At 41.3% G+C, this 18678-nt stretch overlaps 1 protein-coding gene across 2 annotated transcripts in view; it reads right to left on the bottom strand.

The window, feature by feature from the left end:
• Window positions 1–7356, bottom strand: part of TMEM30A (transmembrane protein 30A) — a 40662-nt gene extending 33306 nt beyond the window's left edge. The window contains exon 1 of one of the 2 annotated variants that reach the window (XM_059701149.1): window positions 6962–7356. In XM_059701149.1, coding sequence (XP_059557132.1) covers window positions 6962–7198 — 237 coding nt within the window. In that variant the 5' untranslated portion in view covers window positions 7199–7356. The remainder of the gene's footprint in view (window positions 1–6961) is intronic. The other variant, XM_059701148.1, reaches the window with a different exon arrangement.
• Between the last annotated feature and the right edge of the window lie 11322 nt (window positions 7357–18678).

Raw genomic sequence — 18678 nt, 5'->3', positions numbered from 1 at the left:
CTAGCATTAGACCATCGCGAAGGCAAAAGAGAAATATGATAGTATCTGACAGTGAAAGTGATTCTAAAGAATGGGCAGAAAATGACATTTTACCAGTGTTAGAGAATTATACAAATATTTCAGGCGTAATTGTTCAATTTGAAGACCCACAAAGTATAAATGAAGTAACTAATTTATTTTTTGATAACGTTTTTTCTATCTCATTACTTCTCAAACCAATTTATACCATCATCAAATGGAAAAATACCACAAAACCTCTGCTAAAACTTCACCATGGATGGACTTTAAAAGTCCTTTATTCCTTTGTTCTTCATCCCTTCTTCCACACTACCTGGAAAAGGATGTGACAACTAGAACTCTAGCCTCCACTCTGAACTGTGAGCATTGGAGCCAAACCCTAAGACTGACGGAGCAATAAACTAGAGTGTGTGGATTCAGTAAAAGAGCCTCCATACTAGCCAGGGACTGCATTTCTAAGAGATTTCACATGAGAATGAAAATTTTACTCATTGCTGAACCCAATCTTAACTGATACACATTGTGCCCCTCATGCTATTTTCCCAATTTAATACATTCACTATCAAATACAAGTCTATCAACAACATGGCACCAGCTGATTGGCTCTTACCCTTATTTTCTCTATATACCTTTTGATTTCCTGTCACTACAACTTTGCTCATATTAATCTCCTTCTTGAAATGAATCCAACCTCCCCTTTAGAACTGCTATTTACTTACCCTGCAAGTTGAAGCTCAAAGCCCTTTTCCAACACAAAGTTACAAAGTTTTCCAGGGTTATTAAAGACAGATGTGATGTTGTCTTCCTTTAAACTACTAAGGCATTTTCTGTCTGTGCCACTCATCCAGCAATACTTAGTTTTCCTTTTATATGTCTGTCTCATCTCCTTCAAAAGATTCCAGGCTCTGTCCTGGTTAGTGTGGCTCAGCTGGTTGAGTGTTATCCCATGCACCGAAAAATCGTGGGTTCAATTCCCAGTCAGGCAAGTGTGGGAGATAAACCAATCCATGTTTCACTCTCACATCATTTCTTTCTCTTTCTTTCTCTCTCTCTCTCTCTCTCCTCTCGCCCCCCCCCCCCTCAATTCAATAAAATCATGTCCTCAGGTGAGGATTAAAAAGAAAAAAAATCTTAAAAAAGATTACAGGCTCCTTAAGGGCTCTCTGTGTGAAAAAATAAAAAAGAGGCCCTGTCCACAAACTTTTTCTATCATTTACTATGCCCTCCTTTATCAGCTAAAATTCAAGGGTAGCCTAACCTAACCTAATATCCAGGTTGTAATAAAATCTGTTGGGTCTCTCCCTTTGGATACATACATAGTATATAAAATTCTTTGGATTTCTGGATCATATGGTAGTTTTAGTTTTTAATTTTTTGAGGAACTTCCATATAGTTTTCCGTAATGGCTGTACCAATTTACATTCTACAAGGGTGCCCTTTTCTCCACACTCTCACCAACACTTATTATTTCTTGTCTTTTTGACAAAAGGATAGAGCTTAAGTGTTTTCAAAACACACACACACACACACACACACACACGGCAACTATAGAAGGTGATAAATATGTTCATTAGCTTAACTTAGGAGATTTCATAATTTATATGTATATCACCATCACAATAAACTTATTAAATATATATATGTATTTGTCAAGTATACCTCAATAAAGATAGGGAGAAAAAATAGTTTATACTAAAGATAATAGTTCATAACTTATCCGAGGAAGAGGCTACCAAGTGGGAGAGGAACTACAGTTTTCTTATTTATTAAATGTCAAAAGCATACATGGTACAGTGCAGATTACAATAAGTTGGAAACCTGCTCATCGGCTTAACTACAAAACACAAAGAACCAGAGGCAAAACAGAACAACAGAGGTAGATAAACAGATCAATTTAAGTTATTGTATTTCTCAGATTTGTTTTGCTACCATTGTGATTGTTCCCCTAAATCAAACTGTCATCTCTTCCTGGTAATCCTAAAAATACATCCTACTCCTAACCTATTCCTAAGAACAGACAGAATTTAATGCAGTGGGAAAGGAGGAATTTGAAGGACATGCAATTTTCACACTGTCCAAGGACTGGAAAAATTCCAGTTTTGAATGTCAATTTGTCTTAAAGGAAATCAATAAAAGACCTAAACAGATCACTCAACAAAATGCTGAGTAACAAGGTAAATCATTTTAAGTATTAATTAGATTACGTTAAAAATGGCATTTTAGGTGCCCCTTTGAACTGATCAGTCGACACTCAGAAATTTGTCAGGGGTCCTTTTTAGAGACTCTAACGAATGCAAAAGGTAACCTAAGTAAAACTTTCAAAAGCAATTTTCTTTAGTTGCTTAAACTTTATCTGACTGTGACAGCGAAAAGGAGAAGGATATTACCTGAGCCAAGATTAATGGTAAATTTAGCTAAGGTATTTAAATTTGTACAAAGAAGGAAGAACACAAGCAATTGTCAGGGATCATTATACCTAACTAAAAGATTATTGAGGATTAGAAAGTATAATTAAATACTGATATTTGTATAACAAATGCTAAATTTGTCGGTATGTCTCTTTAAAACTTGACGTTAAGGGCAGGAAAGTATTGTTTGTAAAGGGCCAGAAAGTATTTTAGGCTTTGCAAACCAAGAGGCAAGACCGAGAATATTATACAGACTCTTCTATACCAAAAGAGAAAACAAATTTGCACTAATTTTTATTGTTGACATTCAAAATATAACAACAATTGTGTACAATTTTCTGGTAACACCAGTCTATTATTAAGAATGGAATTATTTGGGGGTGGAAGAAAACATTTCATATAATTGGGTGTTTAAACTTAATGTTCTCTATCATCAAATCAATGGTACATGTTCATCTGTAAAACCATTCTCAGTTCCTGGGCCTCACAAACCGGTTTGGCTGGCCATATTTACTTTGTCATGCCTTGATCTAAGTACTAAAGTTACTTGAGTAACAAATTAAAAACACTAACCCCAAACCTCTTAATTTCCAAGAGTCGGCTTTTAAGCAACTGCAAGTCATGTGAATTTTAAAATCTTTAAACTTCTTATCATAAAGTGCTTATATTGTTTAACAATCTACAAAGCAACTTATACTCAATGCAGAAAAGAACTTTAATCCTCTTAAAAATCTTGGAATCTAAGAATCCAAGTTGCACAGGAGTAAAAACAATAAATAAAACTGTATTTTTATCAAAAACAAGAAAAATAAAATAAATAGGATTAAATATAAAGTGACAAAAATGAGATTTGGAGTTTTCTATCAACCAGGGGAGGGGGTGCTAATCCACTACAATTTAATGAAAATTTATCGTGAACACTTTTGGCAATATTAATTTAAAGTTAATGTTTAGTTTTTTAATTTACTCTGAATATTATTTTGAATAATGTCCTCATCCAATTCTAACCATTAAACTACATAACTTAACACTGACAAATGCCTTTGTAAAAGTTCAGAATACTCACTATTTTTTTTCAAGTTAGCTCTATTCAATTAATATCTCAGCCTCACCAACAAGAGCCTTAGATTAGAAACACATTATCTTTGAGGTAGAAAAATGTGCCTGACTCCTACAATTGCCAAATTAAAGGAAATATTTATTCATTGCTGCTAATAACATATGAAGATAGCCCTAGCTGGTGTGCTCAGTGGTTAGAGCACGGACCCTGGTCTTGAGTTCAATCCCAGCCCCAGTTGGGATGCATGTGGGAGGCAATCAATGGATGTATTTCTCTCACTCCCTCTCTAAAAATCAATGGAAAAAATATCCTCAGGTGAGGATTAATAAAATATATTTATATATGCACATGCATATATATATTAAACCTTAGTGTTGAGTGAGACATTAAATATTTTCCTATGAAAGATAAAATTAACAACCTCAGTTTTCATTTTATTACAGAAAATCTAAAAACCAACTAAACAAGATATATGAACCTAATGGGGGTGGGAGGAAGATATATTAACAAATATAAGCATTAAATTAAAAACACCTTTTTTACATCTTTGTCAGGTGAGTCCAATGTGCTTTACAACAACAGTAATTTTAAGTATAACATTTCTGGAATTATCATAAAGACCCACTGATTTTTACACTTAAAAAGCTTGGATTTTTAATCTTAGCACTTTAAGTTATATTACAAAAGAACTATTGGCAAATCTCCTTGGGCCTAGTAATATGACACAAAAACAAATGTTCTTAAAATTTTTTAAAAGATGAGGAATAAGTTAAGAGGCGTGAGCAACTTATAGTATGAAAGTAAATGTTGGCAAGAAATGTTCATTGCTCCTTTACTTTAAATAACCCTCGGCATATTTTAAACTAAACTAGTATCTGGTAAAGGGTGGAGAGTAGGCTGAAGCAAACGTGTGTTTTGGGAAAGCTCCCTAGGTTTTTCTCATAATAAACTCCAGGCTCAATTCAGAACCAATTTTCTACATATTTAACAGCCAAATTAAAAAAAGAAAATTGATTCTATTCTCACAATTTATGTCAGTGTTGGTTACAAAATTCCTAATCAGTTTTACTTTTCATTTCCTCTAGTTCCAAAGGAGATGCAATTTGGATATGCAGCATTTTTTAAAAAATCACATTAAAGTTGGAAGTCATACAATTTTAGAATTAAACATCACCTTAGAAATCGAGTCTGAATCTTTTGGTTCTTCAAGTAAAAAATCTGAGACTGAAAAATATGCTTAGGGTCACTAACAGAGATGGAACTTCAACTCTAATGCCTTGACTTTTAACTTCAGTATCCTTTTAACTAGACCAAGCTGCAGTAGACCCTTCAAGCCACTTGAATCAGAAGTATATACAGAAGAATTATTTAAGAAATTTCCATGTCACCAACTACTTAGTATAAAGGTGAAGAGCCTTATTTCATTTCAAAACCCAAAAGTTTCAAAGGAAGTAAATATTTATTTTCATAGTATAATATATACTAACAAAGGTGAGTTTTGATAATAAATACCGATCACATAAAATTGCAAATTATTGCTACTTTCATTATTATTATCTTAAGAAGTTTAAATAAGATGATAAAACATCTAATGTTAAATTATTTTCTTCTTACCTCCTAACACTGCAGTAAGAATCCTAATGTTGTGCAAAAGCTTAAGGTTGGATGGAAATAAAGACATCTGGGTTTGGGTTTCTGCCTCAATTTTACAATATTCTTCTAGCTTACCACCAAATGTCAACCTGTCTGGCTGCATTTATCATCTGATTAAGAATCATAATAATAGTAGCTATTTATTATACAAACTTAATAAATACCAAGAGTCTTATCTACACTGACTCTAATTCTCATATTTTTAAAAGATAGGCATTATTTATGTATTTTACAGATAAGGCAACTTGAAGCTCAGAGAGATGAAGTTTTCCAAGAAACTGAGCTAGTTAGTGACTAAGATGGAATTTAAACCCAGCACTGCCTGACCCCAGCCCAGACAGAGCCCACGGTCCTTGCAATACATCACTTCACTCGTATTGTTTGATCCTACTGTAGCTGAGAGAACAAGAGGTACTACATTTGAAGGACTATTCGGGAGACAGAAATGATAAAACACATAAAAATGCACACTGGAAAAACAGACTGTGACTCTTTCTCTAGTCACTAAACTGAATTTTTAGTAAAATATTTAAAAACTGTGCTATAGATACTATTCTCATTACTGTTATTAACCTAGAAGTGTAAAATTAAACACTGTACAATTAAATATACATATCAATTTTGCTTTCAGAGGTAAGGTAAATTAAATTGGTAAACAGGTATGTTTATGCCTATTCCTGTAGTTGAAATAAAATGACTCTGAAAGCCCCATTAACTCACATGCATAAAATAGAGGGGAAGGAGATGATATAACCTGATAGAACGAAGAAATCCAGATTAGTTGGTGCCAGGTACTGCCCCTCCAAACGGATAAAAACACCCTCAGATAGTCAAGGAAAACGACGAGCAGGTGTTTAACACGGGACACCTACGCGAAGTATTACATTCTACTATCACCCTGTCTTCACTGCAGATGGACGCACAGCCTATGATGGCTGCTTTGGCGGTTCAAGATGCTTCCCCAAGTTTCTCTATCATGTCTTCGAGCAGTAAAATACTCAGCGGTCAGTGCACCACTTATTCTGTGATCATTCACTTTCTTTAAAAAAAAAAAAAAAGTTTAAAATCTAGAAAGAACAAAAACTAGGGCGGATGTAGGGCATGATTATTAACACACAGAGCCTAAAAGCATATCCGGAACTGAAGCTTCAGGTTACCTTTTACCTGTATCGTGCCCTACAACTGAAAGCATCAATTTGCTCCAAATAAAAGGTCCTGTGCACACGTCGGTCATCGGTCCTAATTGTGACCTGGCAACACACGACAACTTCTTTAGCTAAAAAAACAAACAAACAAAAAAAAACAACCACCAAGACGTCATGCCTGCCTCCGATCCTCTGCCCAACAATGGCCAAGGTGATCATCTCTGACAATTCCCACGCAGGGAATGACATTCTGGCTACGTCAGTTCTCCCGGAGTCATGTCTGGATATAACTTTTTTTTCTCTCTCTCTCTCTCTCTCCCCTTTCTCGCTCTTAACCTCGGTGGGAGGTAAAAAAATAAATAAACAAACATCCTCACGGAGCCACATCAACCGCGCACGGAAGGGGTGTTCTTCCTCGGCCCCACCCTCTGCACTAAACGCTCACTCCGTCCCGAATGGTGTGAATCGCAAGAGGAAGCGCGGACGAAAGTGCGAATTCGGAAAGCCGCGGAGAGACCAGAACCCGAGGGAGAGGACAGGGCAGGTGCGGGGAGGCGAGGCCTGGGCCCGCCTCCCGGGGGCTGAGGACGGGGACGGGGGGACGGGGGGGAGCGGGGGGCAGGCCGCGAGGGTCCCGCTCCGGGCGGCGCCCGCTCCCACGCCGCGCGCTCCCTCACCTCGATCTCGCGGATGTTGTTGGAGGTGACGAAGATGCCGATGCCAATGGGGATGAAGATGAGGCCGATGATGAAGAAGGTGGGGAGCACCGTGCCAGCCGTAAGGATGGGCTGCCAAGCCGGCAGGCGCTGCTGTTTGAAGGCCGTGTTATCCGGCCTCCGGTTCTTGGCGGCGCCCCCGGGAGCGCACGGGGGCCCGCCGTCCACCTCATCCTTCGAGTTATAGCTCATCGCCATGGACCCCCCGGGCGTGGCTCCGCCAGGCGCTGGTGTTCCGCCCAGGGGATCGGCCTGCTGACCCTGGCAGTAGACGCGCAGGCGCCGCTGCGACCTCCTGTGTAAAAGCGGAAGAGGCGGGACACCCTTTCGCAGACGGCCATTGGCCGGAAGCTGGTGTTCGCTGGGGACTCCAGACGGCGGGGGAGAGGGGAAGGAGGGAGAGGACTGAGGGACGAGGGGAGGGGAAAGGGGAGGAGGGTAGAAAGGGGAGGGCGAGGGCGGTGGCACCGTGCTCATCTGCCCTGTGACGGCAAAGTGAGAGTTCCAAAGCTCCCTCCGCCCCCGAGCGGGAAGCGACGACGGCGCATGCGCAGCCCTGGTGGGGCGCCAAGTCCCGGGCGCGCGGCCATTGGCGCGTCTTCGCTCCCTCGCTGAGGGTTCTGTTCGCACCTACCTGCCCGCGCCTCTGGTTGTCTTGGCGACGGCCTGGCAGGGCGCAGATTGGCTCCGCTCGGCGCGGACCACCCTGGGCAGTCCCGGGGCTGCTGACATGCTTTCGTGCTGGACACGTTTTATTTCTCTGAAGGTAGTCGGAGCATCTAAAAGGAGACCACACGATTGGAGGATTTGCTTATGTTTATATAGAAAACCTCGAGTTTCTCTAATGAAAGTAAATCTCCATTCGAAATGCAAATAAAAACTTTGAGACGCTTGCTGGGTGACCCTTTTGTCCTAAAGTGACGTGATTAACCCTATTATTTTGCCTCTACTTGAGCTATGATCACTTTTTTTTTTCTATTAATGGTCTTGCTATTTTTCACTATCTTCTCTGTGTCCGCGTTTCTCTCTTGCTCGGATTTAAGAAGTCTTTTATAATAAGCTGTAGCTCTTTATTTTACACGTGATGCCAACAAATTATCGCATTGCTACAAAATGAGATGTTAGGTAGACAGTTCAAAACTGCCAAGTATTTATTTACAGGCAGAAATATTCATGGTGTATAACGTGACTAAATCTTGACACCAAGGTAATATAGTATAAAGCCTAAATGGAAAGTAAATAATGGTAACCTCCGTTGCCTGGATGGAGGATTTATTTTTTCCTCCGCTTCTTTGTACTTTTTCTGTATTTTCCAAATGTCTGCAATAACCATAAATTTGTAAAATCCTTTTAAAAATTATATACAGTCCACATTACATTGGCATCTTTGAAATCCAGACCAGAGAGTAAGCCACATCATCTGTACACAAATACCCAGAGTTTATTTTCTTTACGGCTTTGTCTGCAGTCATATTTTTGGAAGATAATTCAAGAAAAGGGAAACGGAAGGAGTGCTTGGGCTTATAATTTACAATTAAATGTATTTTCAAAATGACTACAACTCTCAGGATGTGAGCCAATCGAATATTTATATGGAAGATAACTTACCTGGTTTTGCTCTTATATAATATCTATTATTTCTCAAATTCTTAGCACTGATACCGGGTAGGAGGACTATACATTTTGTTTTGATATATGTTTTGATCTATTTGAGCCATATACATTTTTTAAATCAGGAATCAACAAATGAATAATCATTTAAACAACATAAATGTTATCTAAATGTCATCAACACACACACACACACACACACACACACACATCACTCCTAGCAACCACAGGCTCAAATGGAAAATATTCATTTATCACAGTTAATGGAGAAGTCCCGGGCTCCTTATATTTTGCTAAATTCTGTTGGTTACTAAATATTGGTCATAATACATAAGCGTAAAGCATAAGGCAATTTTTTTCCTCCACATTTCTGCCTATCTCATCACACCCACTAAATGTGATAGTTCCTTACGTGATTTGCAAAATACAGTTAATATTTTGCCTTCAGTTTTTGTTTGTTTTAGTGATCTGAGTGATCACGGTGTATGTATCTGCTTCCTTTTTCTTTAGTTTGCCCATAGAAACGATTCTTTAACTCCTTGTCTCTTTTTTATTAGAAATTCCATTTTGACTAAAACATAGACTTTTTGAGCTGAAAGCTTTCTTCGATTCTTATCTAAAGCTTACATTTCAAATGAGAGCCACATGGATGAAATAAATGACTTTTCAAGATCTCCTGATGACATCCTTTGTTGTGCCCAGATTTCAAGATTCCCAAGAACCCACAGGGAGCCAGTGAGTCCGATGCAAAAGCAAAGAGTCATTCATTTCAAACCTAGGTTTGGCTCCCCTGCCACACTCACCGATGCAACGGTAAGCTCCAGTGGCCGAGAGAGAGAACTCTGTGTGGAGAGAGGCTTTATAGGGGGCTGGGGCAAGGGGAGGAGAAAGGACTGTGGGCCCTGCCGATTGGCCAGGCGCCAGTCGGTGTCTCATTACACAGGATGTGGTCATAGTGATGGCGTGCACTTCCCTTGACTATCTTCCGGGAAGAAACTTGCTGAGCACATGGCCAAGGTAAGATGGAGGGCATAGCCCTTACCCTGGGGCAAGGTGGAGGGCGTAGTCCTCGCCCTTTCACCTTCCGGTTCCTTTCCCGCTACTGTACCTGCCATGACATCATGCTGCTTTACCCAGGCTGCTTTACTGCCACATTAGCTCAAGAGACTCAGAATTTCTTGGGTTATACAGTGTTTTATGATAGTCCTTATCAGTTTTGTTCAGGATTTCTGGGCAACAAAAGGGAATGGTTGTTCTCACAATGAATTAACAGTATATACATTTTCCAACTATGGTTGCTAGGAGTGTGTGTGTATGACATTTAGATAACATTTATGTTGTTAAATGATTATTCATTTGTTGATTCCTGGTTTAAAAAAATTTTATGTGGCTCAATGATATTGATAATGCTGACTATCAGGCCAACATAGTAAGTATGCAATGAATGCTTGAACCCAAATATGTAAGTAAATCCAAAATAATAGAGCAGATACAAGCCCATGATCTGAAGAGGTGTATGTAACTAGCTTTTGGAGGGGAAGTTTTAGAATACATTTTATTTTTTAATAAAATTGCTGTGTTCCAGACACTGAACTAGTGTGGGGAGCCGATACAGGGTTAAGCCTCGGACTGACCTGTTAGCAAAATCACAAACAAGTCTTCTTCTGAGTCTTAAACAACCCAATCCAAGAGGTGGCCACTGATTTACACGCGCTGTCATTTAAAAAATAAAAATGGGGGAATTTGCCAGGAGCCAGTCCACCCTTGCTGCTTGACACAGTCGCTTCAGGGAAGAAACATCTGCACAGCTTATGTTTCAAGGGACCTGACATACATGACATATGTTTGCTCCCCCTCTTAAGCGCTATGTGTTTAACCAGGACCACCTCCCCGAGAAAGGTTGTTTCCCCAGGTTAGGGGTTAACAGGACTAAGGAAGAGAATAAATCAGTAAATCCCCCTAGTGTTACAGAAATACCATATACCACTTATGAAGAACTTGGACTAAGAGTGTTGGCAATAAATTTGGGACTTGTTGGGCCCACATCACCAGGGGTCTGCCCACCAGGGAAAGCACCAAAGCCTATACCCCTGGAGACCCACTGACACAGGGCAGTCCCAGGGAAGGCAAGCAGCGAGGCTGGGAGGACATAACCTTTACTGGGTAGGATAAACTCCTTCAGTCACTTCCTTGTAGCCTATCAGTAGAGCAGTGACTTTGGAATAGCCCTCGTAATGGAACACAGAGATTAACCTAGACAAGATTAAAATCAACAGAACTAGATAGAGACAGGATTTTTGGCTAAGGTCAGATAAGAAACAAGGAATTGTAGAACGTGACCCAAAACATACCATGATGTAATTACAGAGGCATGCTTATGGGATCAAATAGCATAAATACAGATGTAATAGAACAATAAAGAGAGAACCCAACCATGCTGACCAACTGAACGCTGTCTCCGTGTCATTCCTTCTTTGCCAACTCCATCCACACCTTTGGGAACCCCTGGACCTGATGGGGCTGGACCCCAACAAACTAGGTAACCAGAAACATTGAAGAAAAAATAATAATGAGTAACTATTGAATTACTTAAGAAATTAAGAAGAGAAAACTGAAACTAGTCTTTTTACTTTAGTCACACAGATTTGCTTATTAGATTCCTTTGAATATCTGGTGCTGCTTTAGTTCTTAACTTCTCACCATATTTAAACCGTTTTATTTACATGTTTAGCTTAAAAATGTTTAGGAAAGTTAAAGAGAGCTGAGAAATGTACCATAGTTTTTATCAGCATGAATTTCAGAGAAAATTCTTAGGGACTAGTAATAGTTTGAATTGGTTTTTGTTTTTTCTATTTACTTGTTCATGGCAGCTTATTTTAGAGAACATCAAGAAATAATATTCATTTTCAATTGAGAGGATTTTTAGGAAAAAGAGTGATGTAGAATTTATATAATAAATTTAATTTCTTGTATTTATTTTATCAGCAATTGATTCAAACTGATTTTGAAAAATTACTTCTTTCAAAGTTGACCTTTTCCTAATTTTTATGTGATATATTTATTAAACTTTTTCAGTTAAGCATTTAAGAAAATCCCTTTCTTCTGGCTCTGAGAGGTTGATTAGCCTGTCATTGGTGTTGTGATGAAAGATTTTGCAAGTTTCTAAATGATCACAATCAGTAATCAGAAATACAAGTCAAACCAGATATTTAAATGGTTAGTCTCATTAGAGGAAAAAGCAATGACACCAAAATTCCTTAGTAGACAGCCTAAGAACTTTGCTTTGGGAAGGAGATAACATTTCATTTATCATAATTCCACACTTTCTTTAAAAGAAAGACTATAATTCTAATGAGACCTCAGACTTCATGACCTCAGATTCTATATATAGAATCTCTCAATTACATCCGATGTTACATATTTTTCCAATAGTTACCATCAATTATAAATAAGGTCTTCCCTTCAAATAATGACTTTGCTATCTATTGGTTGACAACCAACTAACATCTATTACAGATATAGTTGTGCAGATATTTTTAAAAAGGGACAGAGGAGGTGAAATACTTTTCTTACACCATGAGAATCATCAAGAGATATAGGAAAGTAGATCTTTATTTTTTTATGTTTTTATTTATTTTAAAGGGAGGGAGGGGGAGAGAGATAGGAACATCAATGGTGAAGAGAGATTCATAGATTGACTGCCTCCTGCACACCCCCGACTGGGGATCCAGCCCACAAACTGGGTATGTGCCCTGACCGGGAATTCCACTGTGATCTCTTGGTTCATGGGTCGACACTCAACCACTGGGAAACACAAGCCAGGCTTTAAAAATTTTAATTCCTTATACATCATATGTTTGGACTATTTTTAGATATAGTTTTAACTTACATTTTTCTATTTTTCCAAGTGTTAAATTATTGGAAGTCCAGGAGAAAGAGAGTACATTTCATTACTTGTTTTTTTTTTAAAAACACTTGGGTTTCAAACACCTATAAAGTTACTCATGTATTTCTTTAAAATAACTCCAACATATTATTGAAGGATGACTTTTAAAAAATGGATTTAAATGTGAAAGTCTACTTTTATTGAGCTTGAGAAGTAAAACACTTTAAGTCAATGGAACTAAAAATCTATGACAGCAAACACCAAGACCTCATAGGACTTCCCTCTGACCAATACATTGTGAGGGACAAGGTAGGGATTCAAGAACCTATTTCATAACATCATTTTTATTGTCACTGAGTCTTCTGGGAGAAGTAGTCTGTACCTGTTGGGGTCCAGCCCCAGCAGGTCCAGGGGTTCCCAAAGGTGTGGACGGAGACAGCGTTCAGTTGATCAGCAGCCTAGCCAGGATCTCCAGCCAAGTTCTGTCTAGGTTCTCCAGCCAAGTTCTATGTCCAGGTTCTCTTGCTAGGTTCTCCAGCCAGGTTCTGTTCAGGTTCTCTTGCCATGTTCTCTCTAGGTTCTCCAGCCAGGTTCTGTTCTTTGTCTTATTACATCTGTATTTATACCAGTTGATTTTAATCCTGTCAATTTCTATTCCAAAGGTTAGGGTGTTTATCTCCATTCCAGGGAGTAAAGATTCTGTAGCTTAAGGGTGATTGTTTGTAGTTAAAGTGATTAACTACCCGCCTGGCAATTAGTTAAGGGGTTTTATTCCCTCCCTAATCAGGGAAAAATCCCTACCTGGGGAAACAACCTTTCTCGGAGAGGTGACCTTGGTTAAAACACATAGCTCCAAGAAAGGGAGCAAACATATTAAGAACAGTATGCCATATACGCCAGGTCCCTTGAAACATATGCTGTGTAGATGTTTCTTCCCTGCAGCGACTGTGTCAAGCAGCAAGGATTGGACCGGCTTCCGGCATGTACCCACTATCTTTAATTCCTAAACCAGTCACTGAGCAACCAACTGCTCCCTGACTTCAGACCCCACCTTCACTGAAACTGCCTTACTAGTTAATTCCTATTCTCCCTTCAAGATTCAGGTCAGTAGCCAATTTGAGGAATCCTTTGTTCCCTTGACTGAGCTAAGAACTGCTCTCTGAGCTCCTTTGTTCCCTTGGATTGAGGTAAGAACTGATCGCTATCTGTTATAATAATGTTATGGTCATATTTCCCCTCTAATGTGTGGAAATAATTATTGTGTGAAATGTTTGCTGTGTGAAGACCCCAATACTCTGTAACTTCCAAAATGTGATGAAGGCCCCACTGTCTTGATGTGAATGTCCTGAGCCCTTAAAGCATAAACACCCTGCTCCTAGCATAAGGCACACCGTCTGGCCCACACTGATAAGACACCAGTTGTTTACTACAGGCTATATAAGCACCAGATTTTCTTCAGTGGACGTCTCCTGCCTGATGAGAGGAGGACTCCACATTGCTCCCTGAGACAAGCTCCTGTTTGACTGCTCTGCTGTGCAAGCCTGAACCAACTGCGGCCGCCTGTCTGTCTCCATCTTCATTGTCCTCTTTTGGTGTGCATTGCCGGGTGGCCTTTGCTGGTGCCTAGGACCCACTAGGAATAGGTAAACAAACCTTGTGTGATTGCATATTAATTCTGTCTTGTGTGTTCATGTGTTCCGGTTTGGCTCAGCTGTCTAGACATTGAAGTACCAGGGGATAGGCCGATATTGCTGCTTCCTGGTCCCACCAAGTCTAGACAGATAATTAATTAATTGAGGCATAATTGGGACACTATCTTAGCACTTATCATAGTACTGAAAACTCTGTCTTTCCTACTAGATGTAAGTTTCCCAAAATCAGAGACTGTTTTTATTGTTTTCTACATCTCCAACACCTGGCAAACTACCTAGCACATAAAAGATACTTAATAAATTTTGTTGAACTAACTTGACCTCAATGAACTCACATTTTACTGGGAGAGACAACTTTCCTACAAACAATTGAAATACTAGTATCTTACCTAATAATAGACAAACATGCAAAAACCATACCTTTGCTACACCCAAGCCACGCCCACCAGCCAATCAGAGCACTATATGCAAATTAACCCAACCAACATGGCAGCCAGCAGCAAGCAGGAGACTTGGTTGCCCCGGTGATGAAAGAAGCCAAGCTTCCCAGCCAGCTGCTGCCTCCTCTCAAGGCAACAAAGTTTCAATTATAGAAGGTAAATAAACCCCAGATACCTGCTTCCAGTCGCCATGGCCACAGAGCTACTGACCTGAATCTTGACTTAAAACAAAAAACAATAAAAGGAGAGGCTGGGAGCTTCAGTCGCTGGGGGGCTTGGTCAGTCTGAAAACAGTCATCAGCCCTTCACCCAGGCTGGCCAGGCACCCCAGTGGGGACCCCCGCCCAAAGGGGGTGTAGGCAGTCTGAAAATGGCCCTCAGCCCCTCACCCAGGCTGGCCAGGCACCCCAGTGGGTACCCCTGAAGGGACAGAATGGAACTTGAAAGAACTAAGCAGAACTAAGCAGAAATGCACCCTCCTCCCTCTTCAAGGACGAAGCAGGGACATACTCTTCTCCCTCTCCTCTATCTTGTCTTGCAAGGCTGGGCCCTCAGCCCAAGCCGCCCCCCCCCCCCCCCCCGAGAGTGACCACAAGAATGCTGGTATTGTCCTAACTCTCCGAACCACCCACCTGAGTGGACCAATGAAGCTCCAGACATGTAGCTACGGTCCTAATAAGGCTACAGTGGAGGACGGCTCCAACCTTCAGAATGTGATGGTCACTTCCTGACCCTTATGCTGTAAAACCCTGACCAATCTCTGTAACTCACGCCACCCCTAAAGCCCACCCCAAATAGCTAGCCCTATATAGCCTTTGTTCTCCTGGGACATGCTCTCTCGCCTCACCGCTGCGCCGGATAGAGGCTGGGAGCCAATTCTAGAATTGATCAATAAAGACTCGTTGCTTTTGCATCGGAGGAGGCTCCCTGGTGGTGGATTATTGGGGACCCCGAGCTCTGGGCATAACACCCCCACCCTGAAGGGGGTTTGGGCAGCCTGCAAACAGCCCTCAGCCCCTCACCCAGGTTGGCCAGTCACCCCAGCAGGGACCCCTAACCTGAAGGGGCTGTGGCAAGCCTGAAAACAGCCATCAGCCCCTCACCCAGGCTGGCCAAACCCTCATGGGGTGAGGGTCCCCACTGCGGGGCTTGACCAGCCTGAAAACAGCCATCAGTTCCTCACCCAGGTTGGCCAGGCACCCCATGGGGGACACCCACCCTGATCCACAACACCCTTCAGGGCAAACCAGTTGGCCCCCACCCATGCACCAGGCCTCTATATAATAAAAGGGTAATATGCAAATTGACCCTAACAGCAGAACGACTGGGAATGACTGGTTACTATGACACACACTGACCACCAGGGGCCAGATGCTCAATGCAGGAGCTGCCCCCTGGTGGTCAGTGCGCTCCCACAGGGGGAGCTCTGCTCAACCACAAGCCAGGCTGATGGCTGCCAGCACAGCGGTGGTGGCGGGAGCTTCTCCTGTCTCCTCAACAGCACTAAGGATGTCTGACTGCAGTTTAGGTCTGCTCCCTGCTGGCAAGTGGACATCCCCCGAGGGCTGCTGGGCTGCCAGAGGGATGTCTGACTGCCAGCTTGGGCCCAATCCCCTGGGGAGCAGGCCTAAGCCAGCAGGAGGACATCCTCTGAGGGGTCCCAGACTACAAGAGGGCATAGGCTGGGCTGAGGGACCCCCCACCCCCGAGTGCACAAATTTTTGTGTACCAGGCCTCTAGTAGTGATATAAGTGCTTTATAAGATGTGTGCACAAGGGATTATGGGAGGTTTGAGCAGGTACCATATCTTCTTTATGATGTCAAAAATTTAACTGTGGAAGTAAGTACTAAGGTCTGAGTGATATTGTGGTTCTCTACCCAGGAGAGAATATGATCAAAAAGGGACATAGAAAAAGTAGAATCTTATACAACACTTATTATTAACTAGAGGCCCAGTGCACTGATTCATGCACCGGTGGGATCCCTTGGCCTGGCCTGTGGTGATCGGACCAAAACCAGCTCTCTGACATCCCCCGAAGGGTCCCGGATTGTGAGAGGGTTCAGGCCAGGCTGAGTGACCCCACCAGTGCATGTACCAGTGACCCCATCTGTGCACCGGGCCTCTAGTATGTATGTAAGATCTTTGCTTAATCTCTTCCTACCCTCCCCTCCTCCCCACTTCCCTCTGAGATTCATCTGTCTGTTCCATGTTTCCATGCCTGTGTTTTAACACTCTTGCGTTGAGCATAGGCTCCCTGGTGGTCATTGCACGTCATAGCTACTGGCCATATATATATATGAATTGCAAAATTCTATACCCTGGCTGATCATATTTGTTTTCTCAAGCAAGATCTCAGCAGCTGTCCTGGAAACAGAGATCTCTGATACTCACCACTTCTGGGAGATAGATATTCAGTTTGATAGCTTATATAGTTTATTTGTCCTACTGCTTATGTACACCAATGCTCCATGTGGGAACCAGTGCTTGACCTCTTTGTGAAATGAAAAAGACTGAACACACTTTTCTTATTAAGATAGCATAGCCATTTGGCACTCTGATTAGATAAGATAAGGGCCCTTTGTCTTTGCAGAGAGCATATCTTCTCTTAGAATCAGTGATTATTGGGAGTCATTTTTTTGTTTAATCCAGATACCCTGCATCTGAACCCTTCAGGGGGCACTGAGGTTTCTGCAAGGGAAGAATAAGCAGCCAGAACAATTTGTAGTGAAGGAGATCTAGTACAAAATACCCTGGTTGAGGTACTACTCCTGAAGGAGCAATCCTTTGGGGTTAGGAGTCAATAATCAGGTGTCTACAAAACACCCTGCCATTTTGACTAAATATACGTCTTGTTCTCAAGGAGGAGAAAGAAATGGGCACTAGGAGCCAGAAAAACCAAAAATGAGAATGTGAGTATGATCATGGGAAAGGTCTGTGAAGAATAGGGGCAAGGGATAGGACAGCTGGAAGGATTGGGAAAAGGCCCGTCTCTAGAAGGAATCATATTGCCTTTTGCAAGCATTTATCCAGTACCTTGTATTCACTATAAGGAATATGCAAGTCCTGCATTTAAGAAGCTTACATTCAGCCCTGGTGGTGTGGCTCAGTGGTTTAGAATGTCAGTCTTTGCACCAAAGCATTGAGGGTTGGATTCCTGTTCAAGGGCACATACCTGAGTTGCAGGTTCGATTCCCAGTCTTGGTTGGGGCACAGGTGGGAGGCAATCAATCAATGTCTCTCTCTCTCTCCCTCCCTCCCTCCCTTCCATGCTCTGGAAAAAAAAAAAAGTCAATGAAAAAACATCCTCTTGTGAGGATTAAAAAAAAAAGAAGAAGAAGAAGAGGAAGACAAAGAATTAACTGGGGAGATAGTTTTGTACACCAAGGCCAGTCAATATAGGGCAGAACAGGATAAATGGACTCCTGAAGAGAAACAGAAAAAGATTTTTTCATTAGAGGTGCTTAGCTCTGAAGAAAATGCTGGGAATAATGCCAGGAGAAAATAAAGGAGGACTTAACATCTTTTTAAAAATTCATCTGTGAACTCCAGGGAACTGGGTTCCAACCATTCATCATCTGTGGAACCAGGCAGTCACTGAGGGTGGCCCTGTTGAAGGGAGGCCTTACTACTTGAAATCCTTCATAGGTACCATGGGATGTTTAAATACAAATTTCACAAGATTTTAAGGACAGTCAAAAAAGAAAAAAGTATGGTGCAATGTTGCCTATTGCCAACAAGCATGGGGCTCAGGGAAGCAACTGCAGTTTCTACCCTAAGGAAAAATCTGCTGCTCGATAAAGGTGACTCTACTAGCCCAAGGCTCAAAGGGGACAAATCCATTTGAACAAATCTGGTGGAGAGCTTGAGACGCCATGCTCCTAGGAAGTCATGAAATAAACAATGACTTCTGGCTAGTGCTTTTATTTATTTTTAATTTTGGCCAGTGTTTTTAAACCATGCGCACGGAAGGGCTCCACTCCTCCAAGGACCGAGGCCACAGAGCTGTTCTGTGGGCAAGATCTCTAACTTTCCTTTGGAAAGCATGACTTTGACATCTTCCGTGCCTGCTTTTCTGATATGTATATATT

The sequence above is a fragment of the Myotis daubentonii genome, chromosome 6 (genome assembly GCF_963259705.1).
Source record: "Myotis daubentonii chromosome 6, mMyoDau2.1, whole genome shotgun sequence".
Classification (NCBI taxonomy): Eukaryota; Metazoa; Chordata; class Mammalia; order Chiroptera; family Vespertilionidae; genus Myotis; species Myotis daubentonii.
Note: the sequence above shows the minus strand (reverse complement) of the source record. Positions and strands in the feature narration are given on the sequence as shown.